The following is a 24,005-nucleotide window of genomic DNA, read 5'->3' on the forward strand; positions in this document are numbered from 1 at the left end:
CTATTACCAGAAATAAGATGGTCATTTTATAATGATAAATGCATCAGTTCATTGAAGGAGCATAACAATCTTTAATGTTTATGTAGCTAAGTAAAGAGCTTCAAAAATACATGAAGCAAAACCTTATTGAATTGCAAGAAAAATAGACAAATTGACAATTATAGTCAGATTTCAGTAACTTCTCTCAAGCATTCTTAAGAGCAACAGACATCAAATCTGGATCTGGAAGACTGGAACAACACTACCCACCCCTGTGGCCTGGTTGGCTTATATACACTCCACCCAGAACAGCAGGAGACATGCTCTTCTCAGGTGCTCACAGCACATTTGCCAAGAGAGACCGTATGTTGGGGTATACAGCAAGTCTGTGTGTAGGAAGGTTCATACAAGTGTGCTCTCTGACCTCAATGGGATTGAATTGGAATCTGTTCCAGAAAGATCGTCTCGAACACAAGAAAGACATTTCCACGTGACCCGGGGTCACAGAGAAAATCAAGGGGAAATCTGAAAGTATTTTGAATTGACTGAAAATAAAAACAGGATTTCAAAAGTTGTGGTATACTGCTGCAGCATCTCCGAGGGCAGTTTATAGCAGCCAGTGCATGCTGTAGGAAAAACAGAAAGGTCTCAAATCAGTGACCTCTGCTTCCGTCTCAGGAAACTTGAAAAGCAAGAGCAAATGAAACCCAAATTTAGCAGAAGAATGAACATAAAGATAAGAGCTGCAGTTAATAAAATAGAAAACAGAAGTCTATAAATATAGAAGGTCAATAAAGCTGGAAGTGAGTTCTTTGAGAGCCTCTGTAAGCTTCATTGGACCCACTGACCAGGTAGGAAAGAGTGAAGTCACACGTTACCAGTGTCTGGAGTGAGGGAGGTGAGTTTAGTATGTGTTCTATAGATAATCAACAGGATTATGAGGGAGTATTAAGAACAACATTATGTGGTAAATTAGACGATTTAGGTGAAATGGACAGGTTTCATGAGAGGCACATTTCTAAGGCTCTCTCAGGAAGATATCTGTAACCTCATTAGCCCTGTATCTGTTTTATTAATGAAATTAAAATTTAAAAATCAATATTCAGTCTAGTTATTGAAGAACTTTTAAACATAATTGGAAATGGTATATGAACCTTCTTTTTCTTTTTTCTTTTGAGACATGATTGACTTTATGACATTGTACAGGTTTGCAGTGTATGGTGTATATGGTATGTTGATTTGATGTCTGTATATGCTGTAGTATGGTTGCCACAGTAGTGGTAGCTGACACCTTCCTCAGGTCACATAGTTATTGTTAAGATTGGGTCTCTTAGTAGCTTTGAAGTCATAATACAGTATTGTTGATTATAGTCACTATGTTGTACATTAGCTCTTCAGAACTTATCTATAACTTGAAAGTGAACCTACTTTTATCTGTGGGTTTTATGAAGTTGAGACACAGATAACATATAGCTGATGAAAATTTTACGTTCGAATTAGATATGCTATAAAAACGATTATTACGTATACCACTAATTTCTTCATTGATTACATGTTGAAATAATCATATTTTCGATATATTGGATTAAATGAAATATATTTTTAAAATTAATTTTACCTGTTTCTTTTTATTTTTGTTGTACCCATTAGAAAGCATAAAATCAGACCTGTGGCTCTCATTGTGCTGCAGTAGCCAGTGCTGTTTGGGGCAGCATTTGAATGCAGTGCCTCCATCAGAGAGGCCTTTCCTGCTTGGTGCTGTCCTCACAGCTGTGTGCTACTTGGATGAGGGCTGATGTGCTGCTGGGCAGCATGTTTTGTTTCTTGCTTGAATTTGTTGATTGTTGCTCACATGTACTTTGGTTTCTCTTAGGCTTGTGGCTCTTCTGACTTTTGGTAGGAATTATGATATAGTGGGAAAGGGAGGGACCTCTGTTTCAGAGTACTGCTGGTCAAGATCATGAGACAGTAATTGGATTTTGAGGTTTCAAAAATAACAGCATTATATAGGGGCCCTATTATTGGCTCACAGTACTCCATGGTACTGTTAATCCAGTTCCACGTACATGGCCCATCAGCCTCTCTCTCTTGGTTGTGTTCAGCCACATGGATCCTGACAGCCCAGACAGGCTCTCTTAGTCAAACATCTTAAAATCACTTACAAGCATTATATAGACTCCAGTCTTTGTAGAACTGAACTAGAGCAACAAAACCACAGCCTGACTGTGATTGTGTGTAGCCTACAGTGAAATATGGTTATACTTGGGTTACATCAAAAGTAAAATTAAAAAGGAGGGGGAGTTATTTTGGTCTGTGTTCAGGGTTTCAAGAATTTTGTAAGTAAAAGTAACCTGTTGGCAGAAAGCAAGCAGGGGGCTCTCGGGGAGTGAACTAGTGTCTTTTTCTCTTTTTTTTTTTTTTGAGTTTAAATACATATAAAATAGTTCTTTTTAAGATTTTTAAACTAAAACTTTAAAAAAAATGAAATATCTTGCAAGTGCAATCTCTTTTTAAAATAAACTTGTAAATTTTAGAATAGTTTTAGATTGTGAAGATAATCTAGAGAGTTGCCCTAAACCCCACATCCAGTTACCCCAATTCTTAGCATCTTATATTACTGTGGTATGTTTTTCACAATTAATGAACCAGTGTTAATATGTAATGTCATTTTTTTTGTTCCAAAATCCCATAGGAGATACCAGATACCTCATTGCATTTCGGTGTCATGTCTTCTTAGGCTCCTCTTGGCTGTGACAGTCTTTCTCTCTCTCTCTCTTTTTTTTTTTTATTTAGAAATTCTCCAGAATTTCAGAAACTTCTGGGCATCGCTATGGAACTTTTTCTGCTGTGCAGTGATGATGCAGAGTCGGATGTCCGGATGGTGGCTGACGAGTGCCTCAACAGAGTCATAAAAGTAAGACCCTGTGAGCCTCGCTTTCTGAGCTGGACTTGGGGCTGAGATGAGAAACTATGTCTTAACTTTCAATTTAAGTGGCAGAGTCCCTATGCATGTTTGTACCTGTTCCATTTGGTGTGTGCTTTGGTGGTGCTCTCATATCGGTCTGCGTGCTTGCTATCCCTGCTCAGTTTGAAGGCAGTGTGTTCTCCCTTACACCCAGTCAATGCATAGGTCACACGTGGGCGCTCCTGAGGGCCACTGGTGTTCTGGGAGAAAATTCACTGCGGTCACCAACTTTTGTTTGTGCAGAGCCTAGAGCAGCTATGAGGCCCTGGGAAGGCAGGGGATGGGTGAATGGAACCCGCCAGTGGTGTCTCTGTGTCTCCTGCCTCCCTTCCTTTGTCTGCTTTCCCCACCCCTGCAGAGATCTGGCTCAGGCAGCGCTATGTGCCTGTTAAGATGCAACTTCCGTAACAGGTAGCTGGAGTTAGTGGTGCTAGACTGTCAGAAGGAGTTCCCAGGGAAGGACAGCAGAGCCAAAAAGCTAAAGGGCTTGGGCCACAGGCGAGCTGAGGAGCAGGGGGAGAATGTCCGTTGCTGCTGCTACTGCTTCTGTGTCCTGTAGCTGATGTCAAGCCCAAGATCACCAGAAAGCTACTGTTTTCTCTTGCCCTTGAAGATAAAGTCCTTCTTCCATAACTCTTAGTGTATTGGAGAGCTATCCTTGTTTTTCTCATTCTGCCCTTCTCATTTGGGTCCCCAGCCTATCCCGGTCACCTTCCTCTAAGCTACTTTGGTGTTTGTGGATGGGCCTTTTGGACTGTGTGTCCAGACTTAGATGGAGCTCCCACTGTAGGTGTGCTAGCTTTGTAGTTGGCGTTGTAAGTCTTTCCAAAAACTATTTCTTGATAAGATAATACACCTTGTTACTTCCTCTGCAGGAATCCTTGTTTCTTGGATCTTCCTAGTTTTCTTATTTTTCCCCTACTGCTTCAAGTTCCACCCTAGAAGTTTATTTAGATAAGCCTTGGAGAAGAGCCTGCATTTCTTCATTTTCCTTGAAGGCTCTTTTCCTAGTAATACTCACTTGGCCAGATAAACCAAGGACTGCAAGCTAATGTGGATTAGTTGACTGTTTTCCTTCCCGTTAGGATCTTGATAAACAAAATTGTTCTTTGGAGTCCTTCTCAGGGCTTTCTCTGGAGAGTGGTCACATTTTACATCGGCCAAGCAGTTACCCTTTTCTCCTCCATGGGCTCAACCTTCCTCCAGAAGAGGATCACCCCTGCCTCTACGTTCAAGGAAATTGAGGCACTCTGCCAGGCAGATAGAGCATACATGGATTTTGGAGTGAAGGAGACCTATGTTTGAGTCTTGCCTTGTCCCTTACTAACTGAACAACTTTGGGAAATGTATTTAGTTCTGTGAGCCTCAGTTTCCTTACCTACAAAGGGGATCAAAGTTTGCTAGTGTGTGTGAGCATGTGCGTGAGGGTCAAAGGTGTGATGTAGGTAATGTGCTTAGCACCATCTTGGCCACTCACTGGTCCTCCATGTGGTGAGAAGTATTCTTACTAATAATGAGTCTTTTTTTTTTTTAAATAAAGATTGATTTGCGAGAGAGTATACATTCACACAAGCAGGGAGAGGGGCAGAGGAAAAGAGAAAAGCAGGTTCCCCGCTGAGCAAGGACTCCTGCCCCCTGGGATCATGACCTGAGCCAAAGGATGCTTAACTGACTGAGCCCCCCAAGTGCCCCAATAATGAGATTCTTATATTCTTACCAAAGAGATTGAGGGGCATACAAGAATACCAGCTGGTCTCTCTCATCTGTCACAGAGACTTCGTGGTCTCCCGCCATCTAGGAATCCTTCCTTTCTGGCAGCATGTTTTTACTTGGCTGGCCACACTTTCCTGGCTCCTCAGTAGCCACAGCATCTCAGCCTGCTCAGTCGGGATCAGCTGTAGGGAGGCCCTCTTCCATCTGTAGGTAGCTGCCTGGTCTTCTCCTTCCACCTGCACGTCCTGCTGTTGCTTGTACCCAGTCTTCAATAGCAACATACAGCAGGTGACTGGTTAACCTTCCTCTCCATGCCAGGTGACCGCTTGGTGATACTCAACGTGCATGTGGGGTCCCACAGCATATTTACAGATGGCCTCTCTTTCAGTTTGTTTACTTCTCCCCAAGCCTAAATATCCTTGCTTGCTTTATTTATTCCCATTGGCAGGACCAGGCTGGGCTTTTTCTGATATTTCAGTTCTTGAACTTGGTTCTTAGAATCAGAACACCTAAAGAGGGCACCATGCCTTGCTTTGTGGCGGGTTGGGGATTAAGGAGGACAGAGGGAACAGTATGACCCCAGACTGCTCTGATGTTGGCCATTGGACATGTGGGCTTTGTTCCATTTTTAAGCCTTTTGTCTTCAGTGACCTATTTCCAAGAACTGCTGGACTGAATAGTTTGGTATATGTGTGGTGATGGTGGGCTGTGACCCTGGGTTGTCATATAAGGTCTGGGTTGTCTTACTGGCCATCTCCTGTTCCCATTTCCTCTGTGTTAGGCCTCCCAGTGTAGAGATTATAGTTTCTCCTGTTACGTCCCTGGACATTAAGAGATCAGCCTCAACCTCTTTTTTCTGCTTGAAGGTGGCCATGGTGGGATTTGGCTGCACTCACATCTATGCTTCTTCAGATACTCTAGTCTTCAGATTCAGGCTGGAGGCTGGAGCCGGATCAGCATCTGGCTGGATTTGCTTTCATTGTGGCAGAGGAAGGACAGGCTTGGGAGAGTGTAGATAGTCCTTGGCTTGGATGTTAGGGAGGGGTGGGACACAGACATGGTCACCTGGGAGTCAGGTCCTGGACTTCAGTCTTCTGTTAAGTATTGTTATATGCTTCTAATGAGGACCAGACTCATGGTCCTAGCAGATGGGACCTGTTGCTTTTCATTTATGTAGGAAAATGCAGTGGGGATCTGACTCAGCCTGACAGTGTGCTCCTCCCTTACGTAATTTACAGTCTCAGGTGGGGAAGCACATTCGTACAGAAGTAACTCAACACATGACACGAACTCTTAAGTTCTGCGAGACATTGGCAAGTCATCATGGTGGTCAGGAGACTTTGGTGACTTCTGTCTGGGGAGGCAGAGAAGGCTTCCTGGAGGTGGTGGCTAGTAGGTGAGTGAGGAGGTTAGGGGCCTTCTTAACCACTGCAGCACCCTGCCTCCAGGGGGCTCCAGGAAATCTCTGCAAGTTCAAAGAGGAGGGTGGCTCCCGTGTGTGCCCTCAGAGAGTGGGAGGGAGGGGTTGAGAGTCAGTTCGTGGGGACTTGTACTTTATTTGGTAGACAGTGAGGAGCTCTCAAAGATTTTTGATGTGGTCGGTGGAGTGCTTTATTAAGGAAGAGGAACCTGTGTTGGAGTAGAGAAAGACCTGTGTACTGAGAATCCACGTGGGAGGCTGAGAAGACCAGGCATGGGAGAGTGAGTGAGGTCTAAGCCAGGACAGGGGCCCTGGGAGTGTGAGCGAGGAGGCAGAGGTGGACTGTTGTGGGCTCCATTGGTAGCTGAGTGGATGTGTCTGCTTTGGCGAGGAAGGGGTTCAGGAGCAGAGAGGGATCAAACTGCCATCACCCAGTGACTGGTAACCCTAATTCTGTGCTATTATTAGGGATTTGAAGTTTAGTTTTCTCTTGTTATAAAGTAAGTTTGAGATTAGTTTATAAAACAAAATGAAGGGGGTATCCCTGGGTGGCTCAGCGGTTTAGCGCCTGCCTTTGGCCCAGGGCGTGATCCTGAAGTCCCAGGAGGATCAGTCCCACATCGGGCTCCCTGCGTGGAGCCTGCTTCTCCCTCTGCCTGTGTCTCTGCCTCTCTCTCTCTCTGTATCTCCTGAATAAATAAATAAAATATTAAAAAAACAAAATGAAATAAAACTTGAATATAGCTTCTGATTTTATTTGCAAAGTAGCATCTTAATACCTGTTTGTTTTGGTGTGCTTGCTTAAGGATTTGGTACAAACTGAAATGGAAGAGTTGGGATTTACAAACTTCTGAGATACTGTTATGCTTTGGAAACTCCCCAAATGTGAGTCTGCGTTTGATTTTTCAGGCTCACTGAACTAGTAGGTGAACTTATGTGAGTTTTACTAAGAGCAGCTCCGTTTGTAGACATCATATGCTCTAAGTCAGGTGAAAGAAGCTTGATTAGAGGCTTGGTTTTCCGTCTTTTCCTCTCTTCTTGGTGAACAGGCCATTGACACACCATTTCAGAGAAGTTGTTCCCTGCGGGCACGTGTGGGGGCCAGGAATCTTTCCCCTCCCTTCCTTCCATCTTGAGAAGCCCTCTCTAACATGGACTTTGTGCTCCTGGTAGTGGTTGCCCTCAGCCGTTCTCACTGGGTTGAAGTTGGCCTCATGGCCATTAGTTGTGGTTTGGCCCATAAGTGAGCAGGAATGAGGGTAAGGAAGGTGTTAAGAGGAGCATAAGGCTCCTCGCTGGCTGTGGGTTCTGAACCATAGGACTGGGAGCATCCATGCATTGAGGGAGGACCCTCAGAAAGTATGGAGGCTCTGCACACCAGAGCGAGAGGCTCTGGTCTTCCAGGTATGCTTAACCACCCTGCTGGCGCCACAGGGTACTGATGTTGGTTCATCCAGCAGCGTGTACTTTGATGAAGAAGGAAGCCTTTCGGGTGTTTTCTCCTCTCATTGAATATTAAAGGTTTAATACACACACACACACACACACACACACACACACACTTTCTTAATGAGCAGGTTTTTAGTTCAGCTGCTGCTATCTTCCACTTTGCCCCCAAATTGAAATTTTAATTGCCTTTTAGTTTTCTCCTAGGCTGGTGGAGTGAGTCTTCTGAGAACAGCTCTCTTGTGTTTTGTTGTAGGCCCTGATGGACTCTAATCTTCCGAGGTTACAGTTAGAACTCTATAAGGAAATCAAAAAGGTAGGCTTTGGTTTTCTGTCATTGAACAAATGATACAGCTCCCCTGGATTGTGTGAAATCTTGTCTTTTATTTACTAAGTGGGAATGTTAGATGGAAATGCTATTGGTAAAGTAGACTTCACTGCTTTATTTTCCTTCACAAGGTTCCTCTTTATTATTTATAAGATGGGACAGGAATTAATTTTTCTGTCTTTATAATTAAAGCCCCTAGACGTCAACACTGCTGCAGCAGTTACACGTTTGCGTGACCTTGTGTCTAAACATAGAAATAAACGGTCACATTAATGCTCTTTTTATGAAGTCCTTTTGGAGTAGCATCAGTGATTCTTAAATGTAACTCTCAACCCACTCAGAACGGTGCTCCCCGGAGCCTGCGCGCTGCCCTGTGGAGGTTTGCTGAGCTGGCTCACCTGGTTCGGCCTCAGAAATGCAGGTGAGTTGTGCACTCAGGATTATTATTACTATCTGTTGGTGGGGAGCCAGCTCCTGTGGCTGCTTTCCCTCTCGGCTCCAGTGTCACTGGCTCAGAGGTCTTCCTCAGGCTCTAATGCTGTCTGCCTCTGCGTCACAGTTGATGTTTCCTGCTTGCCTTTCCTTTGTAGCACTTCTCGCTCTCAGCAATATTCGGGGATGCTATCAGTTTGCTTGTTCATTTTCTGTTGATTCCCCACCACCACCAAGAGACAGAGTTGTGCTCCCCAGGACAGCGGGGGTCTTCCCTGTCTGTCCTTCACTGTAGCTCAGTCCTGAGAACCGTGTCTGCACGTGCTGGTTAATGAAAGGATACTTGTCACATGGTCAAAGGTTGAGAACCAGTCTCATCGTGGCTTTTAGAAAAATATGCCCTTGTCTCTCACATAAGTTAAAACTATGACTGTTAAACTGTGAATAAAGTCTGACTAGTGGGAACAGTCTATCCTTAGTGGATTGAGAATCAGAAGACCCCAGGTTTCATCTGTGCCTTCCTTCTCCTTAACTGGCAAAACTGAGGCCCACAACAGACCTTTAGCTGTGTCCCTGAGGAACCGGTGGAGGGCTGAAACTCTCACTGTTAATAAGAAACAATGATTTATCCCACAGAGCTTGAGCTTAATAAGAATCTTAAGTGGCTGTAGAGATACATCACTAAGGAAATTTCTTTTTATATAACGTTTTTCTTTTACTATCCTTATTTTGGAAATTTTGTTATATCTCTGAAGCAACACATCACAAGTTCTCCACAAAGCAGCCAGAGTAACCTTAAAAAATGTGATTGGGTCATGTCATTCCCATACTTAAACTTTTTACTCATTCCCTAGAGCTGTTCAGATAAAATCCAGACTCCTTACCTAGGGAGATTTAGCCTCCAGTGGCTACCATCATCTCAGACACTCTCAGTTGACTCATTGGCCTGATTTTGCTTCTTCTAAAAGTCGTGCAGGTTTCTCTTGCTTCTCATGGCTGGTTTATTTTTTTCTGGCAAAATAGTCATCTCCTTAGGCCAGCCTAGCTTCCCTGTTATAGTCCCAGGAGTAGAACCGCTTTTCTCTGCCACATGAGGGCACCTGTCACATTAGCCCCGTGTTTGTTGAGGGGACTCCTATGGTTTCAGCCTTCTGCCCAGTGACTGGCTTCTGCATCCTGTACTGCCTGTAGTAGTTTCCTCTTTGGAGGGCCGGTCTTATCTCTAAGGCTTTATTTAGTTTGAACACCTAAAAATATTTCCTTGTAATGCTCCTTTTTCAAGAAAACTTTTTCATTTCTTTTTTTTATTGGTGTTTTCTTATGTTATTTTCTAATTTAAAATATGAATACTATTATAATTTACTACAGACAATTTTTAAGACAGCTTTGTGAGTCCTCTGTGATCATAGAAGAAAAGAAGGATAAGTGTCTCCCAGCATATGAACTTGGTCTGCATTTAGCCCTCTTAATCTTTTTACTGATATTTGCCTACTTTCTGTTAAAGACTGTTTTGCATATAAAAGCTGGCTCTTCCCTAACAGGTACTAAATAATTGCTTATATTTCTCACTAAAGTAGACCTGGAAGAATAACTCATGTTCCTTTCACATATGCAGGCCTTACTTGGTAAACCTTTTGCCTTGCCTGACTCGAATAAGCAAGAGACCTGAGGAATCTGTTCAGGAGACCTTGGCTGCAGCTGTACCCAAAATTATGGCTTCTTTTGGCAATTTTGCAAATGACAATGAAATTAAGGTATGATTATTACCTCAAGTCACAGATGTGAATGAGTCTTGTGGGCAGTTAGGGCTTTTGGACAGTCACTTCAGAGTGCTTCTTGAGTTACACTATGCTTCATGATTTAGATGAAAATCTTTTGAATTATTTTTGACACACTAAGAGCTTCTTTCTACTTCTGCTTTCTTATCATGTAGTGAAAAGTTAAGTAGGGAGAAGGTTTATAGATGCAAAGTCAAAAGGCGATTTTCCAGAACAGATTGGTTTTTGGTGTATTAGACTGACCTAGCTTGGGAGAGATGACCATTCCAGGATTGCAGGCAGAAGAACTCACTGATGATACCTTGCAGCTGGTGGGGACTACTTGCCTTCCTGTTTGTTTTGTGCCTCAACAAGCAAAAACAAGCAAACTCCACGTTCATGTTTTATTTTTAATGTTCAGAAATTGTGACCCTGCCATATAGTCTGAGGATTATAGGTTCTTAACTTCCTACTTTTTGTGGGTCTGTTCTTTGTTAGTGTTTCTTTTGGTATTTTCCTCCACACTTCTAGATACTATGCTATATAGCATGTGTATTATAGCAATATACTTCTGGTATGGGATTTTTTTATATTTTTTTTACTATGAGAGAGAAATTTAGCCCTAATGTGGCTCCCATCTTCTTACTGTAGTTATATCAGTATTCATTGTGACATTATCATGACTAATAGTCAAAGCTAGTTATGTCTATGCTAGAATTCTATTTCTTTGTTGAACTTGTTTTTTTGGGAGTTAATAATCGCCTCTTTTTAATTTTGCTTGTTATTCTTTGGCCATTCATGTGTTCTCATACCTTCCAGCAGCTTTGTAAAATATGTCTTAATGCAATTCTCCACATGACAGACAATTTGTTGGGTGTGTTTTCTCCACCAGAGTCCTCTGTCCTAGAATTCTCCAGCTGTTTGCCCCAGTCTAGTCTAGATGCTCTTTAGGTGTGAGGCATAGTCATGTCTTAGGACTTTTCTTTAATGTCATCCTATTTTTGCTGCTCGTGTTAGGTGCCTGATTTCTAGATGCCATATCTTTACCTTTCTAGGCATCCTCCCTTTTTGTGATGGAATTTATGTTATGTTTTATTTCTATTTTCCTTTTCTTTTTTCTGTACTTCCTAGATGTCCATCTCAAACCCTTCTGCTGAGTTTTTGTACCTGCTGTTGTGTTTTTTTTTTTTTTTTTTGCTGTTGTGTTTTTAATTTCTAAGAGCTCCTCCTTGTGTTCAGAATGTTTGTTTTCTATCATCCTCTTGGTTCGTGAATATACTCAGATATCTTTCTGAGGATATCAATTATAGTTTTCTTGACAACCTTCTTTGACTTCTGCATTGTCCATTCTTCTGACTTCCTCTGTTCTCCCTGTTCTGGTCTTTCACTTTTATGTTGGCAGTTGTCTATTTAGATTTGAGTGAGACTTTAAAAAGTTTATTGGAAGCAAGTGTGTGGCAGGGTCTGTCCTGTGTGAACTTCCCGAAGCATGATCCTGCTTTTTCCACGGTGTCTCTGTAAGTGTCAATCTCAGTAAGTCTTTTCTTCTTGAGGCGATCGGTATCCCTACGGGAAAGTTCCTCATTCTCCACTTTGAGAGGTAAGCTTGGCTGTGTTTGTCCTGGGATCCTGGTATACACGAGGCCAGTGGTCTCACTGGTCACTTCTTCTTCATTTATCTGTTCTCTCTCTGTGTGTCATGTCTGACCTCAGCTCTGCCAACATCTTTGGAGATTATCCCCTAGTCTTTGTGGGAAGTGGGAATCGAAGGCTACGTCCTGGGCTGCCGGGTGGGAGGGGAGACCTGGGGTTGAGTGGCCAGCAGTGTGTACAGGGGCAGACAGGCTGCTTTCAGGTGTGCCTGGCGTCTCCCAAACCTGAGCTGTTTGCAGTTCTGTGGCTTGAGTGAGCTTGCCTTTCTTTAGCGGCCTTCAGAAGCCCTCCACAACTCCCAGAAAAGCTTGCCTGCATGTGTCTTCCTGTGGGACGCCAGGCGGGCAGTCAGCACTTGTTTATTACTTTCTAGCTTGCAGAATTTGTGGATACCTCTAGTCTACTCTTGTCCCTGTCTTGTTCTTTTTGTCCTTGTAAGTTGATGCTTCTTTAAATTTGGGCTCATGATTTTAGGGGAGTGTCTGGGTGGCAGAGGTTCATTCATACATCTGGTACAACACGTTCGTTCTGAAGTCTGAATCTCAGGTGTAGGGTCATTTTCAGGATGACCTACTGGAGACTGAGACTCCTCCTGAAGCTTGTTTTACTCACATATAGTGCACACACAGGGCAAGACAGAAATTACTGCTGTGCCCCTTATTGGGCCGTCATAGAGTGAAGTTGAGTGTTACCAGTCCTGGAACTCGTTATACCCTCTCCCCTCTCCCTGTCACTGTTCCTCCTGCCTCCCTGGAGTTACCACTGACCTGTCTTTTGAAGCCACAGGGGCTGTTCTTAAAATCTACATAGGTAGAGCCATTCAGTATACATTCTTTTTGTCTGGTTTTGTTGTTGCTGCATATTAAGTTGATGAGAGTCTTCCACATCATCAGTATGTTAATTCATGCAGTTTTCATGCCTGTGTGGCACATCACTGTGCAAATATGCCACGGTTTATCATTTATTGTAGCTGAGCATCGGGCCATTTCTATTTTGTGGTCATTGCGAATGCTGCTGCTGTGCCTGCTCTCGCGTGTGTCATTTGGAGGACAGGTGCAGCCTACTGTGGTGGATCCTAGAATGGGGTGTTACTGGATTGTAGGGACGTACATTTCACCTTCAGTGGATGCTGCCAAAAAGCTGTCGAGTGTCTGCTCCTGCTCATGACTGTGTCCATGGCATGTGAGAGCCCCAGTGGCTCTGCCTCCTTGTGGACCTCACTGCTAAGGGTCCTTTCAAGTTTAGCCATTCTGATGACTGCCCTGGTGTTGTATTTTAATTTCTGTTTCCATCCCCTACAATCATCTTGACTCTAAAGTTGAATGATTTTTGCATCTTTTCCTTTTTGTAGTACTCTTAAAAATGTCATATGAATTATTGGAAAGTGGAGCTATCTGCCCTAAAATCTAGCACACTTCCTCCCCATTATGAGAAGAGCTTACACGTGGTCTGGGTACCTCCTGCCAGCTGCCTTCTCCACAGTGTTCTTAGCATTGTGGGATTTGGACCTGAGAAGGCCCCCTTAAACTCTCTAATTTGATTTTATTAGTCCAAACTACTGAAGTTCACTGTGGGCTCACTGTTTATGATACTGCTCAGCTTTCATTGTGATTGTTAAGTGTGGACTGATACGGAATGACTCCTACTAGTTCAATGATGTATGTGTTTGTGTTTTCACTCAGAGGGGTTCTTAAAGGTACTAGTATCTTTTCTTGGAGTTAAGGAGGTTTGTTTGAGATGAGTTGGTTGTGTTCTCTCTGTGGTGTCTATAGGAGGAACAGAGGGCATAAACCATAGGACATCCTGGGGCTGAGGTCTGGTCCTCTGCCTCTCTGGCTCCAGAGAGCCAGTCTGTAAGTTCACCGAGAATTGAGGAGCCTCTGAGAACCAGTTGATGTTAAGCACATTGTTAAGAAGGAGTTTTTTTTTATAAGTCAAACACCTGTTAATGTGCTGCTCATTTGCCTGGGGTCATGCCTCTTTCAGTGGTGGGGCCCTAGTGGTGTCCCAGGCCCAGTTCTCTTTGCTCAGTGCATGCTGAACAGTAATTGGGACCAAACCATTGCTCAGAATGGCTTTTAGGGTGATGGAAATGGGCATTCTTACATAAGCTAGTTCCCAAACATGAAGCTAGATGATCACGCCTTTTCTTTTTCTTTCTTTCTTTCTTTCTCTTCTTTCTTCTTTCTTTTATTTATTTATTTATGAGAGTGTGGGGGTAGGGGGAGCAGAGGGAGAGAGAGAAGCAGACTCCTGCTGAGCACAGAGCCCAATGTGGGGCTTGATCTCCCAACCAAGAGATCACAAATCCCTGAGCCTAAACCAAGAATTGGACGTTCAACTGACTGAGCCACCTAGGCATCCCACGCCTTTTCCTTCTTTGGATATTTTTGTTAAGACTTAAATGGACATCATTGGAATTCTAGCTTGATCACCTTTGGTTTATCCTGGAGGTTCTGTGACCAAGTCTTTTCTCCTTAGGAAAATACTCATGGGTGCTCTGCTGTTGCGGCTCAGCTCATTTGCATGCTTTCCAGACCAGAGAACATCTGTTAGTGACATTAGCAGCATGTCTACAAGTCGTCTCTCAGGCTGGGACGGGGCTGTAGTTGGCTACTCTTTTCTCCTTGACTTCATTATTTGAGTGTTTTTTTTTTGTTTTGTTTTGTTTTAACTGCCTTTATTTTACATGGCTTCATTTACTGACCCTGTACCCAAATGCTATAGGTACACCTTTTCTAAAAACTGAGGTTTTCACTTTTGGGTAGAGGACATAGATACTGAGCAAGTCTCTACTTACAGTAAGGAAGTAAATAGACTACATATTTGCAGACTGCTCTGGAATATCCCAAATTTGGGGTGCTTTTATTTAGCTGGAGGAAAGTCTAGTTGTTTATAATCTATAATCTGTAAGAATTTGGAGTAATTTTATGAAATAACATGACAAGCTTCATAGTTTTGTCTTTTATCTACTTGGATTTTTGCTGCCCTAGGTTCTATTAAAGGCTTTCATAGCGAATCTGAAGTCAAGCTCCCCAACCATTCGACGGACAGCAGCTGGCTCAGCAGTGAGCATCTGCCAGCACTCAAGAAGGACACAGTATTTTTACAGCTGGCTACTAAATGTGCTTTTAGGTAAGGTGTAGCTATATTAGTGATTTTCTCCCACAGTGTGCTGGAGTCTATAGCATTTACCTGAGACAGGTCTTTTACATTCTCTGAAATCCGGCAATCCCTTAGCTCCCAGCCCAGGCCCTTTGCCACTGGCTGACTAATGAATGGGAAGTGTGTCAAGGCTGCCATGAGCCCATGTTGGATCTTTGTGATGACAAGGAAAAGGCCCCTTTTCTGTGCCGGAGTGTAGGTGCTGCTGTCCCCAAGGACAGCTAGCAGGGTGACACGTGTCAGGCAGTGTGCAGCCCCACCTGCCTTCCTCAGCCTGGCCCTTGTGCAGCAGACTTCACAGCAGTAGGGGCTGACTCTCAGTGCAATGAAACCCTGGGGCCAGAAGTGGAGCCTGGGGTCTTTGCAGGTTCTCTGCTGATGATTTCTCCTATACTTGGAATAGTGTATGGAAATCAGCACAAGCAAGTGCTGAGGGGCATATGGGTATTTGATAGGAAAGAACTACCTGACTTTCAAATGCAGCCCAGCTCACTAATGGGCCTTGCTTGACTAAGGATGCGAAGATTACCCTTTTTAAAAAAAAAAAAAAAAGATTTTATTTATTCATGAGATACACACAGAGGTAGAGACATAGGCAGAGGGAGAAGCAGGCTCCATGCGGCGAGCTCGATGTAGGACTTGATCCCAGGACCCCAGGAACACGACCTGAGCTGAAAGCAGATGTTCAACCACGGAGCCACCCAGGCATCCCAAAGATTACCCTTTGGATTTTGGCCTAAAGATGGGATACCTGTATGTTTTCCCACAGTAATATTTGTGCCATCTTTATCCCTCACCACGAAGCTCATAATACAGTTCAACTATGGGTCTCTTCTTTTAAACAAATTAAATGGGATCCCTGGCTAACTCAGCGGTTTAGCGCCTGCTTTCAGCCCAGGTTGTGATCCTGGAGTCCTGGGATCGAATCCCACATCAGGCTCCCTGCATGGAGCCTGCTTCTCCCTCTGCCTGTCTCTCTGTTTCTCTCTCTCTCTCTCTCTCTCTCTCTCTCTCTCTCTGTCTGTCTCTCTCTGTCTCTCATGAATAAATAAGTAAAACCTTTAAAAAAAAAAACAGATTAAACCACAAATCCCCAAGTGGACAATGATGTTTAAGAGATATTATTGCTCCCTTACAGGTTTGCTGGTCCCTGTTGAGGGTGAACACTCTACCCTCCTGATTCTTGGAGTGCTGCTCACACTGAGGTATCTGGTGCCTTTACTGCAGCAGCAGGTTAAGGACACAAGCCTGAAAGGCAGCTTTGGAGTGACACGGAAAGAACTGGAAGTCTCTCCCTCAACAGAGCAGCTCATCCAGGTAGGAGCCACATGGTTTATTCTAGTGCCTTATATGTAAATGATGGACATTCGAAGAAATCAAAAAATTTGGAAGAGAAATGGTAGAACCGAGATTTAAGAGCTTGGTCTTTGCCCATGGACCACCTGGGTCAGATCTTGGGTCCTGACCCCTAGCCATGTGACCTCTGGATGTCAGTGACATCAGAATAAAATGAAGGTAATCTCTTGTAAGATTACCAAGAGGGGCACCTGGATGGCTCAGTTAAGTGTCTGCGTTTGGCTTATGTCATTATCCCAGGGTATTGGGATCAAGTCCTGCATTGGGCTCCATGCATGGAGCCTGCTTCTCCCTCTCATTATGCCTGCCACTCCCCCTGCTTGTGTGTGCTCATGTGCGCTCTCTCTCTCTCTCTCTCTCTCTCTCTCTCTGTCTCTGTTAAATGAATAAATAAAATCTTTAAAAAAATAAAATTTACCAAGAATATTATGTAAGCCTCTTAGGCTACAGCCTGGCACAGAAAATGAATGCTGTTATCTTGTTTGTAAAAACCAGGACTCATGAAATGTGTTCATTCATTTAGTATTTACTGAGTGCCCACTGTGCATGGGGGACACATTGGTGAGCATTTTGGGTGTGATGTCTGCCCCTGGAACCTGTGGTCTGGTGCACTACATATATACCCAAGGAGTTAGGGACAGGGTCCATTGGAGTATAGGAACAATATGTTAAAACTTCCCTTTCTAATATAGAGAAACCCTGTATACATTCTAATACAATGTGATCTGCATCAGACTTCAGCGATTGATTTCACTTCTTTGTAGCTTGCTCATCCAGGTTATTTTGTTAACCTTGAAACAGTACAGATGCATTTTAAGCAATTGGATTTTGTGAATTTGGCTTAAAATGTTAGGGTTTTTACCATATTTAATATACTGGATGCTACTGCAGCCCTTACCCTTTCTGTAAGTCAGATGGTCACACGGCACATGTAGGAGTCAAGACACAATCTGGGGTCCTTAGAGGGCTGCCTTGACTCTGTTTTCTGCTTTTGGGATATTGTCGACATTGTAGTTTGTAGGTTTTTGGGTCAAGTGGACTTGGAGTTGTGTCTGTTGCCTAAATTTTGTAGGTGCAAAATTATAAGTGGCTTAAAATAATTCTTACATAGAAGTCATGAATTTAAAATGATTTAATGATTTTTTTTTTAAGATTTTATTAATTTATTCATGAGAGACACAGAGAGAGAGAGGCAGAGACACAGGCAGAGGGAGAAGCATGCTCCATGCAGGGAGCTTGACATGGGACTAGATCCCAGGTCTCCAGGATCACACCCTGAGCTGAAGGTGGTGTTAAACTGCTGAGCCACCTGGGCTGCCCAATGATTTAATGATTTAAACATTGAGTCAGGTAGTATCTGTAAAGTGCGTAGAATCCTTCCTGGTGTGTGGTGAAGCCCTGGGAGTGCTGGTGGATTGCAGGTAACCGAGCAGGGGTGGGGCTGACTGTTCTGCTCCATCCAGCTGCCCTTCAGCTGCCCTACACAGGATACAAGCAATGACATTCTCATGAGATATGGCACTTAATTATATTGCCCTCACAAAAAACCATTATTGAATGTTTTCTTTAGTAAAACAGGTGTTCTAGTGGTAATAATACATTTTTAAAATAGGTTATTTCATCTTTACCTTGTTGTTTGTTTTATTTATTACCATGGAGATTTCCAGACATATAAAAGTAGACAGAATAGCATTGTGAACTGCCTTCGGTCATTATCACTGATGTTAATAATTGTCAACTCAAGGGCCAGTTATGTAACTGTTCACTTATAATCCCACTTCATTCTCTTTTTGTGTTATTTTGAAGCAAATCCCAATCATTATATTAACTTACTTATAAGTATTCTGGTATATATCTCTATGGGTGAGAACTCTTTGTTTTTAAAACTTAATGACAGTGCCACTGTCACACCTAAAAAAAAGAAACATTTCCTTAACATCAAATAAATACCTGCTCATTCTCTGTCAGGTGTTTCCTCGATTCTTTTGGACTCAGTATACAAATAAGATTGGTTGATTAGAACTGTGAATCTCTTTGATCTGAGAGCCCCTTCCATCCCTGTTTCCCTTAGAGTTCATTTGTTGGCGAAAATGTCCTGTGAAACTCCTGGCAGTCTGATGTATTACTTGCCATCTCATTATGTAAATTAACATGTTTCTTGTCTCTGTATTTCCTATAAATTGCTAACAAGCTAGAGTCTTGTCAGATTTAGTGTACATTTTATAATGTACTCGATATCTGAGTTCTGTAGTGCTTATATAATCTTTTAAAAAAAAAGATTGTATTTATTTGTTAGAGAGCGTGCAAGTGATAGAATGGGGGTTGGGAGCAGAAGGATAGGGAGAGGCAAGCTCCCCACCGAGCAGGGAGCCTGACGTGGGGTTCGATCCCAGGACTCTGGGATCATGACCCAAGCTGAAGGCAGATGCCTAACCAACTGAGCAACCCAAGTGCCACTGAAAAATTTTTTTTTAAATGATTTTCTTTATTTATGAGAGACAGAGAGAGAGAGAGAGGCAGAGACACAGGCAGAGGGAGAAGCAGGCTCCATGCAAGGAGCCCAATGTGGGACTCGATCCCGGGTCTCCAGGATCACACTCCGGGCTGAAGGTGGAACTAAACTGCTTGGCCACCGGGGCTGCCTATCACTGTAATATTTTAAAATAAATACATAAGTATTGGGATTGTATACTCAGAATTTTCTTCTGATGTTTTTTAAAAAAAAAAAGGCTGCTTAGTCCAGAGATTTTGGAGACCATTGGTCTCCCAGGAGAAGCAAGCAAGTAGTCACTAAATTGACGTGGTAAGGTGGTGGGTGCGGGGTGCTGTAAGAGCACAAGGTGGGGAGGCCCCTGCGTGACCAGGGTCAGGGAAGTGTACTGTAGAAGCTCAGTTATGAGCTGATGCTGACTGGTGAATGGGACTTGACCAGACACAGGGAGTTGGAAGAAGTTTTATAGACAGAGACTACTTTGTCAAGTCTGAGGGTGCATGCAGCATGTGAGTACATGTGCACAGACAGGCACTAGTATAGGTCCTGTGAAGGTCTCAGGGCTTCTTGTAGATTAGCAGGGGTGATGGTTAAAGATCTAGAGAGGGTCGCAGCAGCCTTTATCTGTAGTGAGCCAACTATTGAGCTGTCCCAGTGCAGCAGGAAAGCAGCCACAGATGATACACAGATGTGGCTGTGTTCCAGGAAAACAGAAACAGGTGTTGGACCAGATTTGGCCTATGGACAGTGGTTTGCAGACCTGGAGCTCCTGTGGTTATAGGAGCCACCCTCAGAAAAATGAGGCATAAATGGTAAAAGAAGCTGCCTAGAGACTTTATTTTATACCCTTCTATACTGTTGTTTGTTTGTTTTAACATGTATTACTTTTATGATATTAAAGGTAGGCCTGCCTAACTTAGCAAATAAACATACAGGGTGCCAGTTAGAATTGCAGAGAAATCATGAATAATTTGGGGGTGCAAGTAAGCCTGAAATTGCACAGGACATAGTTATGCACAAAATTATTTGTCTATCTGAAATTCAAATCTAACTAGATGCTTAATTAGTATTTTATTGGGCAACACGAATGAAATGGAAAAAGAGGTGCCCAGCTGGCTCAGTTTGAAGAGCCTGTGACTCTTGATCTTAGAGTTGTGAGTTTGAACCGTACACTGAGTGTAGAGATTACTAAAAAAATAAAATAACATGCACCTGAGTGGCTCAGTTGGTGAAGTGTCTGCCTTTGGCTTGGGCCATGATCCTGGGGTCCTGGGTTCGAGCTCTGTTTCAGGCTCCCTACTCAGCAAAGAGTCTGCTTCCTCCTCTGCCCACTCTTGTCCTGTGTGCTCTCCCTCTCCCTTAAATAAGTAAATAAAGTATTTTTTAAAAAATAATTAAATAAAAAAAAGAAAAAGTGCGTTCAGCATGTTCATATAATATAGTATTAAAAGCACTAGTAAAATTTGACGTAATACCTTTAGTATGTTGGGAAACTTTCTGTGGTGCTCAGGGAAGTGTTTCTTGCATGTTGTGGAGGAGACCAGCTATACTTACCACATTCGTGATCTTTATTTTCTATTTTCTCGTCACCAGTTAGGCAAACAGAGGTCTGCATTAGCATGCTGCCTCACATGAAGTGCTCTTCTTATTTATAAGGAATTAATCTCACAGTGGACAAAGTCACAGGAGTCTAGAAAATAACATGGAAGCTATGCCCACATAGGGAGACATGATGGAGAAATTTCTAGGGCAGAAATTGAGGCACAAATTGGGCTAACGTAAGACTTCGAAACAAAAACAGGAAAGCCTAGGACACATTTTAAAAACCATGGGGATAACACTTGTACCTCTGTTTGCAGGTTTATGAACTGACCTTGCATTATACTCAGCACCAAGACCACAACGCTGTGACTGGAGCGCTGGAGCTCCTGCAGCAGCTGTTCCGCACGCCCCCGCCCGAGCTCCTGCAGGCTCTGAGCACACCCGGTGGCGGGCTGCTCAATGCCACGCAGCAGCAGCCTGGGTGCCGGAGCCGCAGCAGCAGCATCGTGGAGCTCCTAGGTATGTTCCCTGCTGGGTGAACTCAGGGCCATCACGGTGCCATGCAGGGTGAAGTTCACCTCCTCAGAAACCTAGTCTGTAGACGGGAGGACGCAAGTATGCAAGGTTAGGTGGCAGAATGAAGCCTGCCTCAGAAGCTGGCTTCTCTACTCTTGCTTGGCTGCCTCCACGGGGCATCTCATCCACGGTGAAACAAAAACTTTAGTACTTGCACTTGGCTAGAGATGGGGCCTTCAAGTCCTTGTGGGGATTTTAGAGTACCTTCCTGCCCTTGAGGTCCTTTTTTTGCTGTCCTTACTGCCTCTAGGATACCCCTCTACCCCGCTGTTGCTCTTTATGCTTTTGGGGGCTGGGCCCTCATCCTTCCACGGGGCCCTGCCCTACAGAGTGACCGCTGGTGTTCCTCCAGCCCCTTGAGAGCTGGAGTAGATGGGATCCCTGAAGCACGGCCTCTAGAACTGGATCTGGCACACAACAGGTTTCTGTGGCCTTGGCGGACTCCAGACTTCACCTGGGCCCAGTGACGTGTGGTTGATTTAGCACAGCGCACCCACTGCATGGCCTTTACTCACAGTGTTGACAACCTAGAGGGTTTGACTGAAGACATAATTGCTGCCTTCTCTGAACATAAATGTTTCTCTGAACCACAGACAGAAAGTGAGAATATGCCTGTCCACGGTTCTGTGTACTCCAGAATCCTTTTCTCCTTGGAACACATACTGTACAAATACTTGGTTGGAAATACTAATGACTAATAATTGTTTGTAATGAAAATTTATATTTGATTAGTAGTTGACCAAGCAATCTGAGATTACTAATGTTTTTAATTTGAATTTTTCAATGCAGTTTATTTGTACTTCTTTGACATTTTAGGTCCTATCTCTAGAACTGTGCATTTGAATGTTGGTGTAATTTTCGTATGTCAGGACTCAGGTGTTGCAGGTGTTTACGTACCGCCTGTGGAAATATGTTCACACATTCTGTATTTTATTTTATTTTATTTTATTTTATTTTATTTTATTTTATTTTATTTTATTTTATTTTTTATTTATTTTTTTTTACATTCTGTGTTTTAAAGTTGAATCATGCTTTTTGAAGATTTTCAAATGCCTTCTGGATTTTAGCAGCTTATTACCTTACTTTCATCTGTCATTTTCTGTGATTTACAGCTGGAGGGGGTTCTTCATGCAGCCCTGTCCTTTCAAGAAAACAAAAAGGTGATTATTTCAGAAATCAGACTCTCATATTGAGTCTCACAGCCTTTTCTGTATTTCTATAATGCTGTCAACTGTTCCCATACCTCTTCTCAACAGAACGATTGTATATATAAACATTGCTGGAAAATGGGCCTGAATGGTTCTGTAGGGTAGCTCTTGAAAATTGTATATAAAAATCACTTTGTCATAAATTTCTAATGCTTTAGGTCAGGGGTTGGCAAACTTTTTCTGTAAAGGGCCTGTTTAGCCTTGTGGACTTTCCTGCCTCTTAACTATTTGGCTTTCTTGTGGTGCAAGGCAGCCATGGGTGATGCTCAGCTAATGGCTGTTCCTTCCTTCCTGTGAAATTTGGTTTACTGAAATAGGCCTGCTGTAGTTCGCCTGCTCCTACTTTAGAGACTGTTATATTTTATAAAGGTAATTTACCTTTTCTCTGAATTTTGTGTATCATTGGTCAAGAATGATGTTTAGTTAATTATTTGGTTAATTTGGGCTGATGATAATTTTTCAGCCATATTTAGCTTTGTACATGCCAGAATGTTCTGATACAGTCCATTAATTTTTATTAAAGTGTTTCTGATCTGTAATCTGATAGTTTTGGTACACATGAACACTTTACAGCACCAATTATTTTTTTTCCAGTCTGGGATCCATAGGAAAGAATTGCTGCCATTTTCTGTTTGAAATTTTAAAAGACAAATATTTTTAAGAATTTATTGAGGTATCATTGATACACAACATACAAGTCGTTTTTTGTGTCATGACTGTGAACCTAATGCCTAGTATTATTTACAGTATTGAATGGGACCTTAACAGGAATAATATTCTAGCCTTGACTAGGGTTGAGTTAACATTTCCTAGAACCTAGAATCCATCGTATTTTGGTCCTCATAATGCACTACACTTAAGTGTGAAAGTTTGGTGAAACAGAGGGTGTTTGAAGGTTACCGGCTTCCAGGAAGTCAGCCTCTCTGTTCCTGGAGCTGGAAGGGACCATTCAGGCAGGTGACTGAGGTGCTCTGCACTTGCCTTGTCGCTTAGCTAGCTGTCTGGGCGGTCCACCATTGAGATGAGCTATTCCTTCTGGATAGGAAGCTGATAGATCCTCAGTATCTTTTTTGTGATTCTAGTGTTTTGTTTTCTTTTTTCATTGAGAGCTGTGGCTTTTAAGCTTTTATTTGTTATAATTGCAAAATCCTTTTTTTTTTGTTGTTCACTTAAGATCTGCAAATCTGTGAGAGATAAAAGCAAACTTGATGCTAGATGAGTGCAGGGGGTAGTGTGGCAGCCTGGTGGCCCTTCTGGCTGCAGCCTGGACCTTGCAGCCCTTTGAGGAGGGCTCCTTGGGACAGATTCCAAGCACAGAGACTGCTCTCACTAACCTACCATGTGCATGGTAGAATTTTACTTGGTTTCTCAAGGTAAACCACTTGTTCTATAATGAAGGATCCTATTACTTATATAAGCCAAGTTGCTCTGTTAATTTCATCTAGATTTTGGGTTTCCTTCTTTTTCTTTGCCTTTTTTTCCCCTCTTTAATGCCATCAGTGTAGATTTCTAGACATATCATACCTATGACCTATTCCTTGAAAAGTAGTGAAGTTAGAAATTGGAAATTGCCAATAATTATTATCTAGGATGTCATTTAGTGACTTAATGTGTAATGTAACCATAATGACTTAATTAGTCCAATTAAATCATGCTAAGACTCCTTTTTTCTTATCAGTATAATATAAATTGATATAACTTGGAAACGAAGAACTGTAAAGAAGTTGTATTTTTACAGCTTTGCAAAAGATGAACTATTATCCTATCCTTCTAGATCCTGTGATCCTCAGGTTCTGATTATCAGCCATAGAATCTGGCAACGTAAAGAACAGAGTAGAAGTGACCTTTAGGGTGACAGTTTTATGTATGAACTCTTTGTGTTTTTAAGTTTTTATTTTGATTGCAGTTGGCTAGCACACAGCGTTACATTAGTTTCATTAGTTTCAGGTGCACAGTAGCTATGTCTACCCTCTG

The 24,005-nt window shown here is 42.8% G+C and overlaps 1 protein-coding gene across 1 annotated transcript in view; it reads left to right on the forward strand.

The window, feature by feature from the left end:
• The window catches only part of HTT (huntingtin), a 152,202-nt gene that overhangs the window by 19,931 nt on the left and 108,266 nt on the right, over positions 1–24,005 (forward strand). The window contains exons 3-10 of the mRNA XM_055326749.1: positions 2,773–2,893; positions 7,780–7,839; positions 8,193–8,272; positions 9,899–10,037; positions 14,687–14,828; positions 15,997–16,175; positions 20,565–20,766; positions 21,936–21,983. Coding sequence (XP_055182724.1) covers positions 2,773–2,893; positions 7,780–7,839; positions 8,193–8,272; positions 9,899–10,037; positions 14,687–14,828; positions 15,997–16,175; positions 20,565–20,766; positions 21,936–21,983 — 971 coding nt within the window. The remainder of the gene's footprint in view (positions 1–2,772; positions 2,894–7,779; positions 7,840–8,192; positions 8,273–9,898; positions 10,038–14,686; positions 14,829–15,996; positions 16,176–20,564; positions 20,767–21,935; positions 21,984–24,005) is intronic.

This window comes from Nyctereutes procyonoides, unplaced genomic scaffold (assembly GCF_905146905.1).
Source record: "Nyctereutes procyonoides isolate TBG_1078 unplaced genomic scaffold, NYPRO_anot_genome, whole genome shotgun sequence".
NCBI lineage: Eukaryota > Metazoa > Chordata > Mammalia > Carnivora > Canidae > Nyctereutes > Nyctereutes procyonoides.